Here is a 16,451-nt window from a genome sequence, read left to right as displayed (position 1 = left end):
ATTTGGGACTTCAAAGCAGGCAATATCACCTCATTGTGTAAGCCGTGATGGGCGGTGTGGTACTTGTTATTCTTTCGATGAATCATGCACGTTATTTTTAAGGTTTTTAAACTGATTTGTTTTTGTAAAAAGAGAAATAAATCATTATAATAGTTATTGCTTCAACTAGAATAATTTCTAAATCCTCGTATAGGCTGATAAAAACATTTCAATTTCATTACATTACTTATTTGGTGCTCTTTAGATATTGTGCTGCATGTTGTGTTATTTCACAACATATGATTTTATATTTTAATAGTAAAGAATACTATCCATAATCTTACTGAGGATCATTCAGAGATGACTGACGTAAGCCAAATAGGAAAACTTTTGAGGCAATTCAGATGCGTTTGCATCTAGATCATATGTGAACATTCTGAAACTGCAAAATATGTCAGAAAGTTGGGCACCATATCGGAGGATGTGCTGGCTCTGGAGAGGGTCCAGAGGAGGTTTACACAAATGATCCCAAGAATGAGTAGGTTAACACATGATGAATGTTTAACGGCACTGGGCCTGTCCTCGCTGGAGTTTAGAAGAATGTGGGGGGTCCTCATTGAAATGTACAGAAAGATGAAAGGCTTGGATAGAGTGGATGTGGAGAGGATATCTCCACTAGGTGTCCAGGACTAGAGGTCATGCCTCAGAATTAAAGGCCGTTCTTTTAGGAAAGAGATGAGAAGGCATTTCTTTAGTCAGAGGGTGATGAATCTGTGGAATTCTTTGCCATAGAAGGTTGTGGAAGCCGTCAGTGGATATTTTTAAGGCAGCGATAGATTCTTGATTAGTATGGATGTCAGACGTTATGGGGAGAAGGCAGGAGAATGGGGTTAGGAGGAAGCGATAGATCAGCTATGATTGAATGGTGTAGACTTGATGGGCCAAATGGCTTAATTCTACTCCTATCACTTATGATCTTATGAAAGTTGCCGTTTAACTATGGCCTTTTCCAAACCCAAACAAGGGGAGTTTTGCAATTGGTTTATTCCTGCAGGAGGGGAATCCATTAGAACATGTACACATGGACATGGGAATTGGACTAGATTAAGCTCTAATACAAAATATCTTCATCCCCATCATGTTCAATCCATCCCACTGAACGAGCCACACTTCTGTCTCAAGGATGGAGAGTCAAAGATGGAAGACACCATCTACATAGCTGTAATTAGAATGAGCAAAATCCTTCAGGTTTGGGAATATCAACTGAAATTAAACACGTTTGATATATTTAATGTACCTGTAGTTGAGCTTCTCCCTCTAGTACTCTGTCTAGAATTGGATTCCCAAAGGGATAATGACAACAAACCTAAAGATGGAAGCTGTTATTGATCTAGTAAGCTGGCTTTGTAAAAGAGGCCAATTCCAGGACTCATAAATGACAGAAGAAATACACAAATGTAGCCCATTTTATTGGTAACTCAATGCATTTAACATATGTAGAAAATACTTCAATCAGAAGACAAGCTACTTTGGAAACCAAAGACAATAAAACAGTGAATTACAAGATAAAACAGTTTCATCACAATGGACCCCTTTTCCCAGTTTAAAGTTAGTATTATGAACTTTTTTTTAAATAACTATAATCTCTTTTATCTTTTGTTAAATTTATTATTTTACAATAACCTCTACAGTTTAACTGCCAGACTACCATAGAAAAATCAATAATTTCTATGAGCTGCCTACACATTACATGTGATAATCACATAGCTATATCAAAAAGTAAGAAACCGCAGTTCATACAAGAACTAGAGTAGCAAATAACATTATACAAACCAGTCAAATAACCTATTATAGCAATATCAATGATACAAGCCAAATATGCTACTAACAATTGTTGCATTCGCTACAATCATACTATTTAAAAAAACACTAAGGTTCACCCACATATGATTAGCATTAATAAATGCAGACACATACAGCAAAATAATGAGAACATGCTCCAGCCAACAGTAAATAATGACACACCCATATGTAACCATATAAGTCAACCCTATAAATATATACTGTTTATATAGATTTTAAAGAGACAGTGCTTTTGCAGCCCTACACAGGTCATGTTAAACAAAAATCCTGGAAAATTTTGTTTGAATCAGTGCAGCAAACTTCAACCCCTAGAAATGCTCAGTTGAACCAAAATCAAGTTGTTATAATGATTTTTTTAAATCAATTGGCTGCATAATTAACTTGATTCATGATTAGTCTTGGTCTAAATCCCAATCCCTTCATTCTCCCCAACAAAATAAAAGTAAACTGTATCCATATTCACAAGGTGGACTGTGACAAGGTTCATTTCGGTGTTGCTTTGATTGCATGTCAATCATTTCAAATACAACCAGTGTGGGCGCCTATCTCTTTAAATATACATTTTAGATACTAAATGACTTACACAGGATACAGATGGTTTCCTTACATAACATTAGACAAAAAAATTGTTACAAAGTAGTACGTTAAAGGTGCAAGGGCACTGGCAAGTTTATCCACAGATCTATTTGACCTGTATTGATGGTTAAAACCAGCATTTTTCCTTGGGCAAATGTTTTCATAAATAAAATCAAACTTCTAAAATTGTGTGTTTTGCTCCATCCCACAAGAAAATCTCAATGAGTTTTGCCGTTGCGGATTTCTCACAGAAAGTTTGGCCGTCTTAATACAGAGCTGGGCAAATATCTAACATTGCAAGAGTATCCAATGCCTGCAACCAATAACAATGAACAAAATAATCTGTAAATCATGAGTATTTTCCTCTGCTCCATGGAAATGGTGCTTCTCAGTTTGTGGACAGGATAAAATAGTCTACATGAATCAAAATGCAGCAAATGCATTTCCTGATTACGTTATACAACAATAAAAGAATACAGTGTGTTTGGCCATAGATTTTAAGACTGATTTTGATCTTTATGATTATAAATGCAAGTTTTTAAAACCCCTCTAATTTTAGGAGGCTAAGAATTACTAAAAGAGCACCAGCAGAGACAATACAGCTGGACTATGAAATGCCACAGTATGAGTCTCAATGTCTTGGTTGTGAGAAAATGAGCACTTTGCTTGTCAAAATTCCAATGTGAAATAAAAATATACAAATTTATTTTCTAAATTCCAGATGCTGCACTATCCAGGGATTTGGAGGGAGGGGGAGAGGGAGAGGGATGCAGCAAAGTGAGTTTCTGATATTGATCAAAATCTATCTAGCATAATACAGCAGTGAAAAATCACTCCTGGAAAAAAGTTCTCATCAAGTTTGAATGATTAGATTTTTATACACTGTTTTTCACCAGCCAATCCCCCCCCCATAAGTTCAAGTGAACCAAATTAACCCAAACAAACACACACTAACTTTGTTTGCAGATTTTTGTGAGCCTGGGAACAGTCCCCACCCCACTAATGATGTATATGGACAGTGTCATATGCAAGACTGGGCACATAAGATGCTTGGGCCAGAGAAAACCAAGCTCCAATTACTCTCCAATCGCACTTTGGTTTGCTTCATACAAACCTAGTTTGTTGTGAATAGAAAGTACATGACTCAAGATACCCAAAAGGTTGATAGGATGGAGCACACTGTAAAAAAATGCTATAGAAAGTTAACTGGTACATAAGTAATTGTGGAATGTTTGTTCCATGTTAGAAATTTAATTTTTTCTAAAAAAACATCTGAACCGGCAGGCTAGTGTTTTTCTGTAAATCCTCACATTTCTACCAGTTCATCATAATATGAAGCTGGCACTATGGTAAATGCTAATGTAGATCTGCACTCTCCAAATGTATACATAGAACTACAACTTTTCGTACAGACACACCTGCAAAAACACCATCCCTATTAAGTCTTAAAACAAGATAGGTTTCGCAACACCAGGGCCATTTCTCTGAAAGCCATTTCTCTGGAAGATTGCCAAACAAATGCCAACTCCTTGCAACCTTGAAACCAGGGCATGAAATAAGGGTTTCAAACATTATAAAATACAAATGGCTTACATAAACACTTTCAACAGCATATAGGGGAAGTAGTGTGCTTATTACTTTCAACTGCAAACTGCATAAAGCAACATTTTGCAAGCAAGAACATTTAGGTTGTTGGAATCAATAGCAGGATTGATTTAGGAGGGAAAAAATTGAAAATAATGATTAACAAATACTTGCATATCTGTTCAGCAATACAACTTATTCCATGCCCTGTGAATGAGGCAGAATAAATAGGCTTTTCTTTGGTGTGATGAACATGTGCTTCACAGGCAGTTTGCCTGCATGAAACCAAAATCTGGACTGTTGCTTTCCAAGGGTTTACTCAAAATCAAATCCTACTGCCACAAGGAATGTAAGCATCCACAAACTATCAAAAAACAATGAAAATAAAAACACATCTAGAACAACCACAACCACCTAAACCTAATTGCACATAACTTTGTGTCCAAAAACTAAAAAAATCAAAATACTGCACTACCCTCACACAAATTATGATATGCTCAATCATACCATTGTAACTTAAAAATTAAAGGACAGTACATGGATACATGCATTTTCACATTCTAAGTAGCTTGCTGCATTAAAAGGAGCATGGTTATATGTGCCAAACAAAAAGAAAAATAACTTCAAGAGAAAGAATACTGTTTCAAATGTCATCTCCCTTTTCTAAACTAAAACAAACTTTAAAATTGTCAACTGATTTTGCTTTTAAAAAGACGAACAGATTTAAAATCAGTTTCAACAGCATAATACCCTCTCCTGTGCTCCTCTCCCATCACTTTGTTTTGTACTCTCCAGAGGTGTTCCGTGCACACACAAGTCCAATGTTCTAACTGTAGCAGGTTGGGATTTTCTAAAGCACAGTGTAAAAGTATTAATTCAATGCACTATGTAAAAATCTGTTAAGGCACTATCTAGGGGAAAGGACTCCTCAAATAAACCCCCACAACATTCACACCTGTGCAAAAACTGAGTCAAAGAATTACTCCCATTCAGAACACACAGATGATGCCTGTTCTGCAACCACTTCTCAAACACAATTTCTTTTTCATCAGTGCTACAACAATTAATAAAGATCCAAAATGTATCTAAAGACATTGCATGTACATTCCAACAGGTTCCAACTTAATTTATCATAAAATGACAGGTAGGTAAAATAAAAATCCTCTGGATGATCAAGGAGCTAAAAGTTACTAAAAGTACAGAATTCAAGTATCATAATTTACTTATTCCAAAGACAGTTGTAGCTAATTCCACTGGAAGCTCAGAGTCACATGACTTGCTTTTGCAGCCCAGATGCTAAAGCTGTATTATTTGCTAGAATTAATCTAACTAGACCTTCACGTATATAGGATATTATAGCAGTAATATCATTGTCTTGCACAAGCATAACTGACCCAACAATTTAATACCAAAGATTTTAGTGATGAAGGTCATCTATAAACAATGAGGCGATGCGCAACACATTTTTAATCCTGTGACACTAAGGGAACAATTAAGCTATGTAGGGGAAGGAACAAAATGGCACTAGAACAATATTGGATATAATTTAAAGACATAGGATGTGTGCACACAATTATTTTCAATGTAAAACAGCACTAATGACATTTAAGTGACAGCTGTACAGAACAAGGATTCAAACAGTGATACAGGTATCAAAACACATCACTGCAATACCTGTTTAGAGAGATGGTATAGTATGTGCTGTACAATTAAAATATTCCCTCATTCTTCATAAAATTAAAGCATGAATGTCTTGGAATAATTCACTTTTTTTTCATAATCCAGCAGTCACCATCCAAATCATGTCATTGAGATATCATGTTCTCGATCAATTATGTGGATGCAGGCAAGTTAAGTTTACAGAAGCCATTAGATTATGGAAACAGTGATTAAACTGCTTTTAAGCCTGCAGCTTTAAGTAAAGCTCACTAATCCTGCATGGATGGCAGTTCCATCAACATATCACCACTGTGTGAAACGTTAAAAGGAATAATTTCTTACGAGAGCAGGTTAATGTTTCCAAATCTCATTTAAAAATACTTAATTACACATTTTACCCCTCAAAAATCAATACTTTAAGAAATCTAAATTAACACAAAATTAATGTTGCTGACAATATAACAAAAGTGATATTTAAAACTACTTTGTGCACTATTTTTTAAAAATGACATTTTAAATTTCGAAGCCCTCTCAAAACTGGTCCAAAACATCTCAAAACAGTGATATGTCTGAAGATGTCCATTAATGAGTTAAGAAAGTCAGGATTGGCTCAGGCTCCAATGACAACCAACCCAACCTGAACATCCATTACTCACTATTTTATTATGTAATAGGTCTAGAAAAAAATGCATTGTTTAACTTCCTAAGCAATAGTATTAACACTTTCAGCAGCATAAACCCATTTCAAGTAGCAGATTCAGTGTGTTTAGGCAAAGAGCTGGCAAAAATAAAGCAACAGCTAATTAAAAACAAACAGCAATTCTGTAGGGTTTGAAAATTATTTAGAAATCATTGTAAAATATAGTTAAAATATATGGTCCATTTCCATACCCTTGCAGGAAAAAAGGGTTAAAAACCAAGTCTCCTTGTTGATGGATGCTCTGCAGACACGTGACCCGATTCAAGAGCAAAATATGATGCCACAGAAGAGAGTCCTGATCATTGGAACGAAGTGCACTCCTCCTTCATACAAAACTGGATTTGTCTAGATCTCATACAGTAGCACAGCACATTTGCAAATAAGAGAGCTACAGATAAGAATACTGATTTATTTTAGTGGGACTGAGTGGATAGCCAGCATAGAGTGTAGGAGCCCGAGAGGCATTAATGTATGACTGGGTGGCAAATGGATGCTGGTACTGGCTAGCAGCAACACTGGCAGAGGGCAGAAGGCTAGGGCCCATGCTGACTGGCACCTGTTGGAGGAGACTGGTTGGATGAGCTGCGTACGTGGCTTGTTGCATGGCGTGTCTGGAGGAGTTTTGTTGGTTCAAAAGATGGGCCATGGAACTGGAGGTTGCCAAAGCAGCAGCAGTTGGTGTGTAGGTATACATGTGGGGTTGTCCTGAAAGATGCGTCGGAGCCGACACTGCCGTCAGATGGGGATGAACACCCGGATGCGTCGGACTATTATGCTGGAAAGAGTAAGGAGCCTGGGCAAGAGTGGGTGTCACATATGCCTGTTGCCTGCGGGGACCAGGATTCACACTCCGCTCTTGAGAGATAGACTGTTGGGCCTAAGAAAAGAAAGGAAGTAGCAATTAAACAGCATTCTTCATTTCAAAATTGTTTCTACCTTTATCTAAAGTGACTTCTGGAAAATACAGACAATTAAAGTGAACTCGTGATACAGCAATAAGCATTTTTTTTTAAAATTCTTGTGGACATCAACAAGTTAATCCAAAAAATTGAAATGATGAGACTGAATACAGGAAAGATATTGAGATCCTCGTGTCGAGACAACAACTGTTCCCTCAATGTCAGCAGGACAAAGGAGATAGTGATCGACTTCAGGACGTACCCCAGTTTGCATTAGCGGTGAAGTAGATGTGGTTGAAAACTTCAAATTCCTAGGAGTCAATATCACCAACCACTTCTCCTGGACCACCCGTATTGAAGCAACAGCCAAGAAAGCACACCAACGCCTCTACTTCCTTAGAAGGCTTAGGAAGTTTGGCATGTCCCCTACAACCCTCACTAACCTCTACTGATACACTATAGAAAGCATTTTATTGGGTGTATCAAAGCATTTTATTGGGTGTATTACAGCTTCATCCAAGACCGCCAGAGAGATGTGGAAGCAGCCCAGACCATCACACAAGCCAATTTCCCTTCCATTGACTCCATTTATACCACAAGCTGCCTCGTCAAGGCCAGCAGCATAATCAAGGATGAGTCGCACCCTGGCCATTCCCTTTTCTCCCCTCTCCCATTGGGCAAAAGGTATAGAAGTGTGAAAACGCACACCTTCAGATTTAGGGATATCCCAGCTGTTATCAGGCAACTGAATCATCCTACCACAACTAGAAAGCAGTCCTGAACTACCACCTACCTCATTGGTGATCCCCGGACTACCTTTGACAGGAATTTACTGGCTTTACCTTGCATGAAATGTTTTTACCTTTATCATGCATCTGTGCACTGTGAATGGCCTGGTTGCAATTCCAAAAAAGGCCTTGTAGTACAAAAGGTCAATAGTGATAGTTACATCTTAGAACCCATCAATGTGGTTGCTTCCTGTGTGGTACATTTTCTGTGATTCCCTCAATTTTTATGGCCCCTAGACAATTATTACTAGCCACCTATTTCATAATCTTGAAGGCCTCCATCAGCCCTTTTTTGGAGACAAAAAAGGCACCGTAGCTATTCAGTCTTTCAAGGGATCTATAAACTAATTTCTTGGTATCATAAAGACAAATATGTTCTGTACTACTTGGTACCTCTACATCCTTTCTGTAAAAAGCCAGAAATGCTTTAAGTATCCAAATTAAGTTTTATGCATGGTTCACAAAACCTTTCTATTTTTCCACTTCTAATGCTATTCAAAACATGAGATCCATTGCTTTGCTTGCTTCAACTTACATTACATCTTTTAGTCTTTAGTGCACCCCATTTTAGGACATTTTGATTTGAGATCTTTATCTACCCATCAAAATGCACTGCCATCGATTTAACTGCATTCGGTGCTGCTAATGTGGCTTCCTTTACATCGGTGAAACCAAGCGTAGACCAGGCAGCCAAACACTTGCAATCCGTCCACCAAGGACTGCTGAAGGTATTTATTCACAAAATGCTGGAGTAACTCAGCAGGTCAGGCAGCATCTCAGGAGAGAAGGAATGGGTGACGTTTCGGGTCGAGACCCTTCTTCAGTCTGAAGAAGGATCTCGACCCGAAACATCACCCATTCCTTCTCTCCTGAAATGCTGCCTGACCTGCTGAGTTACTCCAGCATTTTGTGACTAAATACCTTCGATTTGTACCAGCATCTGCAGTTATTTTCTTACACCAAGGACTGCTGGATCGCTCAGTTGCTAACTATTTTAACTCCTCTCTCAATTCCCATACTGACCTTTCTGTCCAGGGCTTCCACCGTTGCCAGAGTAGGCCACACGCAAACTGGAGGAATAGCACCTCATATTCCACTTGGATAGCTTACAACCCAATGGTTTAAACACTGAATCATCCAATTTTGGATAAATTACCTACAAATACCCACCCTGCTTTTTTCCCTTTCTCATCCCTGGATGAGCACCCATTTATCCCTTTCCACCTGTATCTTTCTTCTGGCTTCACATTTCGCACATCTATCCCACTCATTTGAACATCTTCTACCCCTCTCACAATCGTTTCATTGCTTGCCTTTGTCCAACCATCTGCCAATCAAAACCCCCCTCACCTGTACTCACCTATTATTATAGTCTGAAGAAGGGTCTCGACCCAAAAAGTCACCCATTCCTTCTTTCCAGAGATGCTGCCTGTCCCGCTGAGTTACTCCAGCATTTTGTGCCTGCCTGTCCACCTATTATTTGTTAGATACTGTCCCACCCCCACCTCTCCGAGTTTTCACCTCCCCTACCACATTCAGTCTGAAGGGTCCCGATCCGAAATGTCACCTATCCATGTTCTCCATGGAGATGTTGCCTGTCCCACTGGGTTACTCCAGCACTTTGTCCTTTTTTGTAAATCAGTAACTGCAATTCTTTGCTTCTAGTTTGCCATTTATTTGTAGAAATTAACAATTGTCCCAACATTAACCCATTTCCCACCATATGCCAACCTGAGTTACTACCTTTAACCCTTGCTTTCTGTTTTTTGTTTCAAAGCCAGCTTGCTATCCCTCTTCAGCTGGTACTTGTAACAACTCAGTTTGTTCTTACTAGGGCTATCAAGCGATTTAAAAAGTTAATCATGAGTTATTCAGTTCTAATTGCACTGTTCAATAATCAATTTTTAAAATATTTTCTGAACCAAGCCGAATTAAAAGTTCATTAATTTTATTGGTTTGCAGATTTTTTTTAAGTTTTCTGGAATGTATTTTTTAACAAGTTTGATGGCTATCAGATCTATCAAAAATTTTAATTTCCAGTTTTATGGACTGGTTCTATTCAGGCTCCAAACTCCCACTCCCCAGGGTCTTGCCAGTGGTGCAAGGATTGTCACACACCTTAGGCTTCAGTAAGAAACTCCTAATCGGGTTGTTCATACAACAGATTTCCCGTGCAACAGGAAGCCCAGATTAAAATTTTACTTCTTAACTTGCACAATTTAATGTTAAAAATCAACTTGTCTTTGAGTTAATTATGTGCATTAAGTGTGATTCATTGTCAATCCAAGTTCGTACTTTCATCCTGCATCTTCCGAAATATATTATGAATAACTTTCTGGGAATCCAAATGTTGGGTGGTCTCTTTGGGCACCATTGGAATCCAGGCCAAAACTGCAACCAAGACAAATTGATAATTTTGTGTACGAAGGAATTGCAAATACTGGTTTAAACCAAAGATAGACACAAACAGCTGGAGTAACTCGGCAGGACAGGCAGCATCTCTAGTGAGAAGGAATTTGATTTAAACCTGTTTGCTATAAACCAACGTGATAACATAGATTTAAAAACAAAGAAAAATATTCAAATAATATTTTTTAAATGGTACTTGGCATAATTTGATGATTACAGCTGAAATGGTTTAATCACCAAAGAAGCGTTTTTATAAATCACACTACCCAGTTAACCAACTGCAAGTAATGATTTTAAATCAGTTTGTGACAGCAAAATAGCACAATGTTTAAAACATCCAAAGATAATTCATTCAATTTGGCAACGTGGAATATTTTAGACATTGGAGGCCATATCATTGAGGGCACTTTCTTCAGCAATTAGTTTTAAGTCAAGCAAAGAAGCAGTTACACTGAACATTATTTGGCTTTAATTTCCATTTCAATTACGATCGATCATTTCACCAACCTCCGACATTTTCAATTTCTGGATATCTATTCTAACATTTTTGAATAAGATTACATATTATTCCTGCCACTGCCATTAGTCTGATTAGGTTACCATTCCTTGGACTATCCATTCACTATCCTAACCATTTTGATATTTATCTGGTTAAATAATTGCCATAAGAACTTGCATTTTTATGCTCCCTTTGGCTTCTAATTTTGGTGTTTGACTTTATCCCTAATCTTTGCACATATCCTTGCTTGTTATGTACAGAGTGTTTTTGTTACTTAATTTCAATTCAGCATTTATTTTGTGATTCTCCATTGTGCATAATTACTGCCTAATGTGTTCTTGCTGCTAGTGGAGGAAAGACATTTGACACTGCTGATCACCATTTTATTTGTCTCCCACTACTGTTCTACTGTGAGAATACTTTATAAAACCTTTGTCACAGTAATGTGTTTGATCCTCATTGCGACTTTCTCAATCTTCATCTATGCAAGATATGTTCTCTTTCCTTTCATGGTACTTAGGCTTCTCATTGCATATAAACTGAATGGCAGGAAACATCTTGAAGAATGACTGCTGGAAACTTTGAAAAGCTGTTCCTCTCCCACAAAGCAAAAATGTACCCTGCTGTTATAAAACTGAAGATTTTCCATACCTGACTGAGGTTCAGAGGCTGCCGTTGCCGGTACATCGTTGATGTAGTTGAGCTTGAAGTCTGCCCATTCATAGGCAGGCCTGTTTTAGCCTTGTAGACATTTGTAAAAAAGCCTATAAAGGGCACAGCAAAGAGGCGAGTAGATAAACCACAATCAAAATAAAATATGCAAAACTTTAACTCCATTGAATGGCAAGAATTCAAGCCAGCATAGCAGAGGAAGCAGAATAAAGAGCCACACAAACCAATTTATCTGAGCACAAGTAATCCCATTTGAAGAATCTAATCAGTATCTTTTTTGAAGAAGTGTTTCCACAATGAGTGCAGCGCTCAAATTATCCACTTTATAAAGTTGTCCACAAAATTAATACGAGTCTTGTTGGAGCTTTAGAATAGTGAAGTCTAACAATTTGTTACCTCGCTGTTCAGGATGGTGTGTATCTGACTCACCAGGTAGTGTTCCTGTGCTATTTATTCATTTAGTGAGATTATAAAAAGCTTGGGAACCAGGGCCATGGTGAATTTACATTTTCAGCACTTTGTTTAAATTCAGTGAGGCCTCTTTCCTATACTTTTAAACTCAGCTGGTTCACCCAAAAATTGTATGACTGAACGTTTTATAAAGGTAAATTAGGTGACGTATTAACAAAAAAGTTTAGTCTGGAAAATTTGCGAGTCCAGCATCATATTATTGGAATTTTACTGATCAATAACAAACAATTTGAAGATGCAAGGCTGGGAGGGATAATGGCAAATTTTTCAACCATGAACAAGTTGCAAGGACTCTAATTGTCAATACGAGGAAAAGGTTAGGCTAAGTAAAAGATGAGATTTGAAAAGAAGTAGTTGATGTTTCAAGAAGGGATAACCAAACCCTCCACCCCTTTTCTTTTCCCCCTTCCTCTTTTTCCCAAGCTCCAGCTGGACTTGCACTTATTACCCCCCCCCCCCCCCCCCCCCCCACACACCTTTCCACCTATTTTTCTTTTTCTAGCCTTACAATTCGCAACACTTTAATCCCCTTGTCTTATCATCTCTGGTCTTTGCCCAACCATCTGCCCATCCAGCCCCCCCCCATAACCTGTACCCATTATTACCTGCCAGGCTGTCTTGTCCCTTCTCTCTTCCAGCGTTTTTCCCCTGCCCCCACACGCCACCCCCACCCACCACATTCACTTTGAAAAACGGCTCTGACCCAAAGCTTCACTTATCCATAATCTCCAGAGATGTTGCCTAACCCGCTGAGTTACTTCAGCACATTTTTGTGTCTGTTTTTTAAATTAATGTTTCAAATCACTGACCCAGTGCTGCCAGTGTAGTCACAAGTGGTCTGTTTAATAAGTTAGTCTCAATAAACTTGCAATATTAAACAAGTTAAAGGCTTGCATTTAAGAAACCAGACCATTTATACGATGCATTTTATAAACTCAGTGTGTACCAAAGCCAATGAAATAGTTTCAAAACCTAGTAATCGTTATAGTAAGCCAATATTGTACACAGCAAGCTTCCACAAATAGGAATGTATTAATAACCAAGTAATCAGTTACAGTGACCTGAGGGAGAGGTACATTGGCCAAAGCACTAGGGAAAGTCCACTACTTTTCTTCAGAATAGTTCCATAGGAAACAGATGGCAGTATATATAAGATTAAGAGAGGATGAACAAAAGGGAATCACAATTAAATAATAATGTTGATGAATATCTCCATTCATTAAACTCTTGCCGATACATTTGTTTGCCACAGATTCAGAATAAGTTTGGAAATGAAGATAAAATGATCCAAGAAAGATTACAATAATTTGGATAACTCAATTAAATTTTGATGTAAAATTGCATTCCTACCTGACAAACTGCCGCTCTCTCCCATACTTTCACTGACTTGTGCCTTCAAAGGCTGAACGATGATGGTGCGTGATCCAGAATTATGACAAGCATCCATACTTCTCTTAGGCAAGTCTTGTGTACTACTGATAACGTGTGTTGCTCGAGGCCGTTCACATGGATAGGGACTGTTACTATTTGAGGAGTCAGATTCCAAAGAATCATGGACAGTAACATAGCTGATGACATTTGACCTCTGTTTCACTCCAGAGCTGGAGAGAAAATAAAAAAATGGATTAGGTTTCAATACTATGCACGACTGCGATGAGAAAATATTGTGCTGCACTGAATTGCTGACACTGTGAAAGGCAGACTATATGAATATTACTGGAATCTCAAGTGGTAGAAATAGGTTCTAGAATATACTTCTACTGGATTGAGCTATATTTTTCCTAATTTTCAGCCCAAAGAACAAGAAAAGTCAGCAACTTTGAGATTGTTGTATATATGTTAGGTCCTGAAGTTATTGTCTGCTCTAGTTATTTTATTGTCCAGGTTCAGAGGATTCCAGTGAGGAAACAGTAATTCTTCACCAGTTACTGTGGAAACTCCATAAAAAAAAGCTTAGATGTTTTTAGTTGCTTGAGCATGTACATTTTTTGGTGTCAACTTTGTTTTAATTTTCAAAAATGCTTAAATTATGAATGTTTTGACTTTGTTGAAACTTTTGTCCAGACATGTGCCGAAAAATTAGAGGGAGAGTGTCAGTTATGGATCACACTCGGCACTTCAAGCTAAAGTAAAACACATAAATGGGACAAAAGTTTAAAAAAACAATGAATTCACAATTTAGAATTTTTGGGTTTTTTTTTGTGATGTTCAAATTTGCCAGTTCAAATATTTTGAGCCGACTTTAATCTCAACCACCAACTTGAAACAGTATTTAGAGGAAAAAAGAAAACTTGTTAGATTTAATTAAAACCCAGCAGTAGCAACCAAAATAACATGCCAATTCAAATCCCTGTTTTTAAGATGATGAAGTTGTAACCCAGGCTCCAAGACAAGTAAACCATGTCCTAAAGAACTGCAGAAACAATAAATGCTTCATCGTCCCCTCTGAAATTTTATCTACCTGGGTTGTACTTGAAAGCAGTTTGGGCACTAAATTATTGTTTCAATCCAACCACTTTACACAGGTCCACCTACCTCCCATGTTTCTGCTTCATTTCTTCCTCTTCATCTGTGTCACTACGGATGGTGATAACACTGACAGCAGGACTGGGTGTATCAGGAATCACAATGGTCTGTCGCTGATTATCAAATGTTGTGCTGCAGTATGGGGAGGGTGCCCTTGCTGGACTGTTCTGAACCACCATGTATGTTTGGGAGGGAGTGACATCCAACAAGGGAACATTCCTGGTGAAGGATTTACAAATATTTATTGAGATAAGAGTTTTAAAATTAAAAACTTGTACTCAAGTTATTGCCCAAGACTCATCTAATGGTCACAACAAACAAGTTATTCTCAAGTAGTATTTTGCAAGACGCTGCTCTGAGCATCTTAAAATTGGACAAGTAAATCAAAAAGCTACACATCCTGGAAATTTTGGGGGAAAAACAGAAAATGTAAACATTCAGCAGGAGAGGCAGCATCTGTGTAAAGAGAAAGTTAAAATTTCAGGTTAAAGACCTTGTCAGAATGGAGAAAATGAGATTACAAGTTAGCTTTAAATTGCACAGAAGACAAAGGGGATATCCAGCTATGGCGAGACCAGCAAATTTGGGTCATTGACAAGGTGTTAAGCAAAAGGGCTAAATGTTTTCAGTAGGTTGATTTTATATGAGATTAAAATATCTTTTCTGTCCTGCACTGTATCACACTGAAAGATTATAATGAAATTCAACAGATTCCTTAATAAAGTCTACTTTTCCAAATCCTTTCAAAGAGTTAACCAATTAAACTATCTTCAATTCATCAACATCTGCAGCACTGCATATAAAAATGGTAAGCAAAAAAATGCACTTGGATTAGAGTTTAGACAAACTAAAATGGATCAATATCTGCAGATTCAAATAATGTTAAATTTTAATTGCTAACTGCATCATGTATTATAACAAACTATTTAGAGGCAAGATTTTTTTTGGAGTTCCTTTCCTATACTTATCTGTACTTTTATTTGGAGACCAGCTGTGTTTGGTAAGTTTGAGGTCTGAGCATCCATCAAAAGTGAGTATAAGAAACCATTTATCATGTAATAGATTTTTCACTGAATGATGATAATAGAACCACAGGGACAAAGTGAAGCCTGGACCACTCTTCGTATTTAGATATTTTGCTTTAACTTACAGAAGTTAAACTGTTAAATACAAATGCATTCTGATCATTTGTTGCAGCAAATGCTTAAAGCATGGTTGCAGGTTCTAAAAAAAAGTACAAAACCAGTAACTGTTTACTGCCAAGAAATAAAGTTTTATCCATTAAAGGTTCTCAGAAAATGCTGAAATTCACAAAAATACCCTATAATTAATCACCCCACCATGTAAAAAAAATATAAGATCAGATTTCATCAGAGAAATTATATTTTGGAAGTTTCCTGTAACACATTAAAAAGTTGAATGCTTTCCTGAAATAAAACACTACACATCATAAACTGTGTGGCAAAAACATTCTTAGCATGCATTAAAAATAAATGCTTGATTGTAATCTTCCAGTTATCCTGTGTGCACTGACTGCAATGTGTGCATTTGATTCCAAGCTTTCATGTGGTTTTTCTAAAAAAAACACTTCCAGTAACTGAATCTTAAAAGTGACCTTCAAATGTTTACACAAGTCTACCCAAATAGCTTTCTAAGATTTCAATATCATTTCTGTCACTCATGTTCTCGGGATGGATATTCTTTCTTACCAGCATACTATATTAACATTTATATTTTAGACAGCAATTGGCAAGAATCCAGCAAGTTCTATATTACTTGGATTTTTAGTTTTGTTGCACGTTTCTTTTTTTTTTTTTAAAGCCACT

General features: G+C 37.4%; 1 protein-coding gene across 7 annotated transcripts in view; it reads right to left on the bottom strand.

The window, feature by feature from the left end:
* Positions 1–1,429: 1,429 nt before the first annotated feature.
* LOC144605400 (homeodomain-interacting protein kinase 1-like) overlaps positions 1,430–16,451 on the bottom strand; it is a 98,224-nt gene continuing 83,202 nt past the window's right edge. For all 7 annotated transcript variants that reach the window (XM_078420586.1, XM_078420587.1, XM_078420588.1 and 4 more), the window contains 4 exons: positions 14,635–14,844; positions 13,450–13,700; positions 11,608–11,720; positions 1,430–7,238 (listed from right to left, as the gene is read on the bottom strand). In XM_078420586.1, the coding sequence (XP_078276712.1) occupies positions 6,750–7,238; positions 11,608–11,720; positions 13,450–13,700; positions 14,635–14,844 (1,063 nt within the window). In that variant the 3' untranslated portion in view covers positions 1,430–6,749. The remainder of the gene's footprint in view (positions 7,239–11,607; positions 11,721–13,449; positions 13,701–14,634; positions 14,845–16,451) is intronic.

This window comes from Rhinoraja longicauda, chromosome 24, assembly GCF_053455715.1.
Source record: "Rhinoraja longicauda isolate Sanriku21f chromosome 24, sRhiLon1.1, whole genome shotgun sequence".
Taxonomy (NCBI): Eukaryota; Metazoa; Chordata; class Chondrichthyes; order Rajiformes; family Arhynchobatidae; genus Rhinoraja; species Rhinoraja longicauda.
Note: the sequence above shows the minus strand (reverse complement) of the source record. Positions and strands in the feature narration are given on the sequence as shown.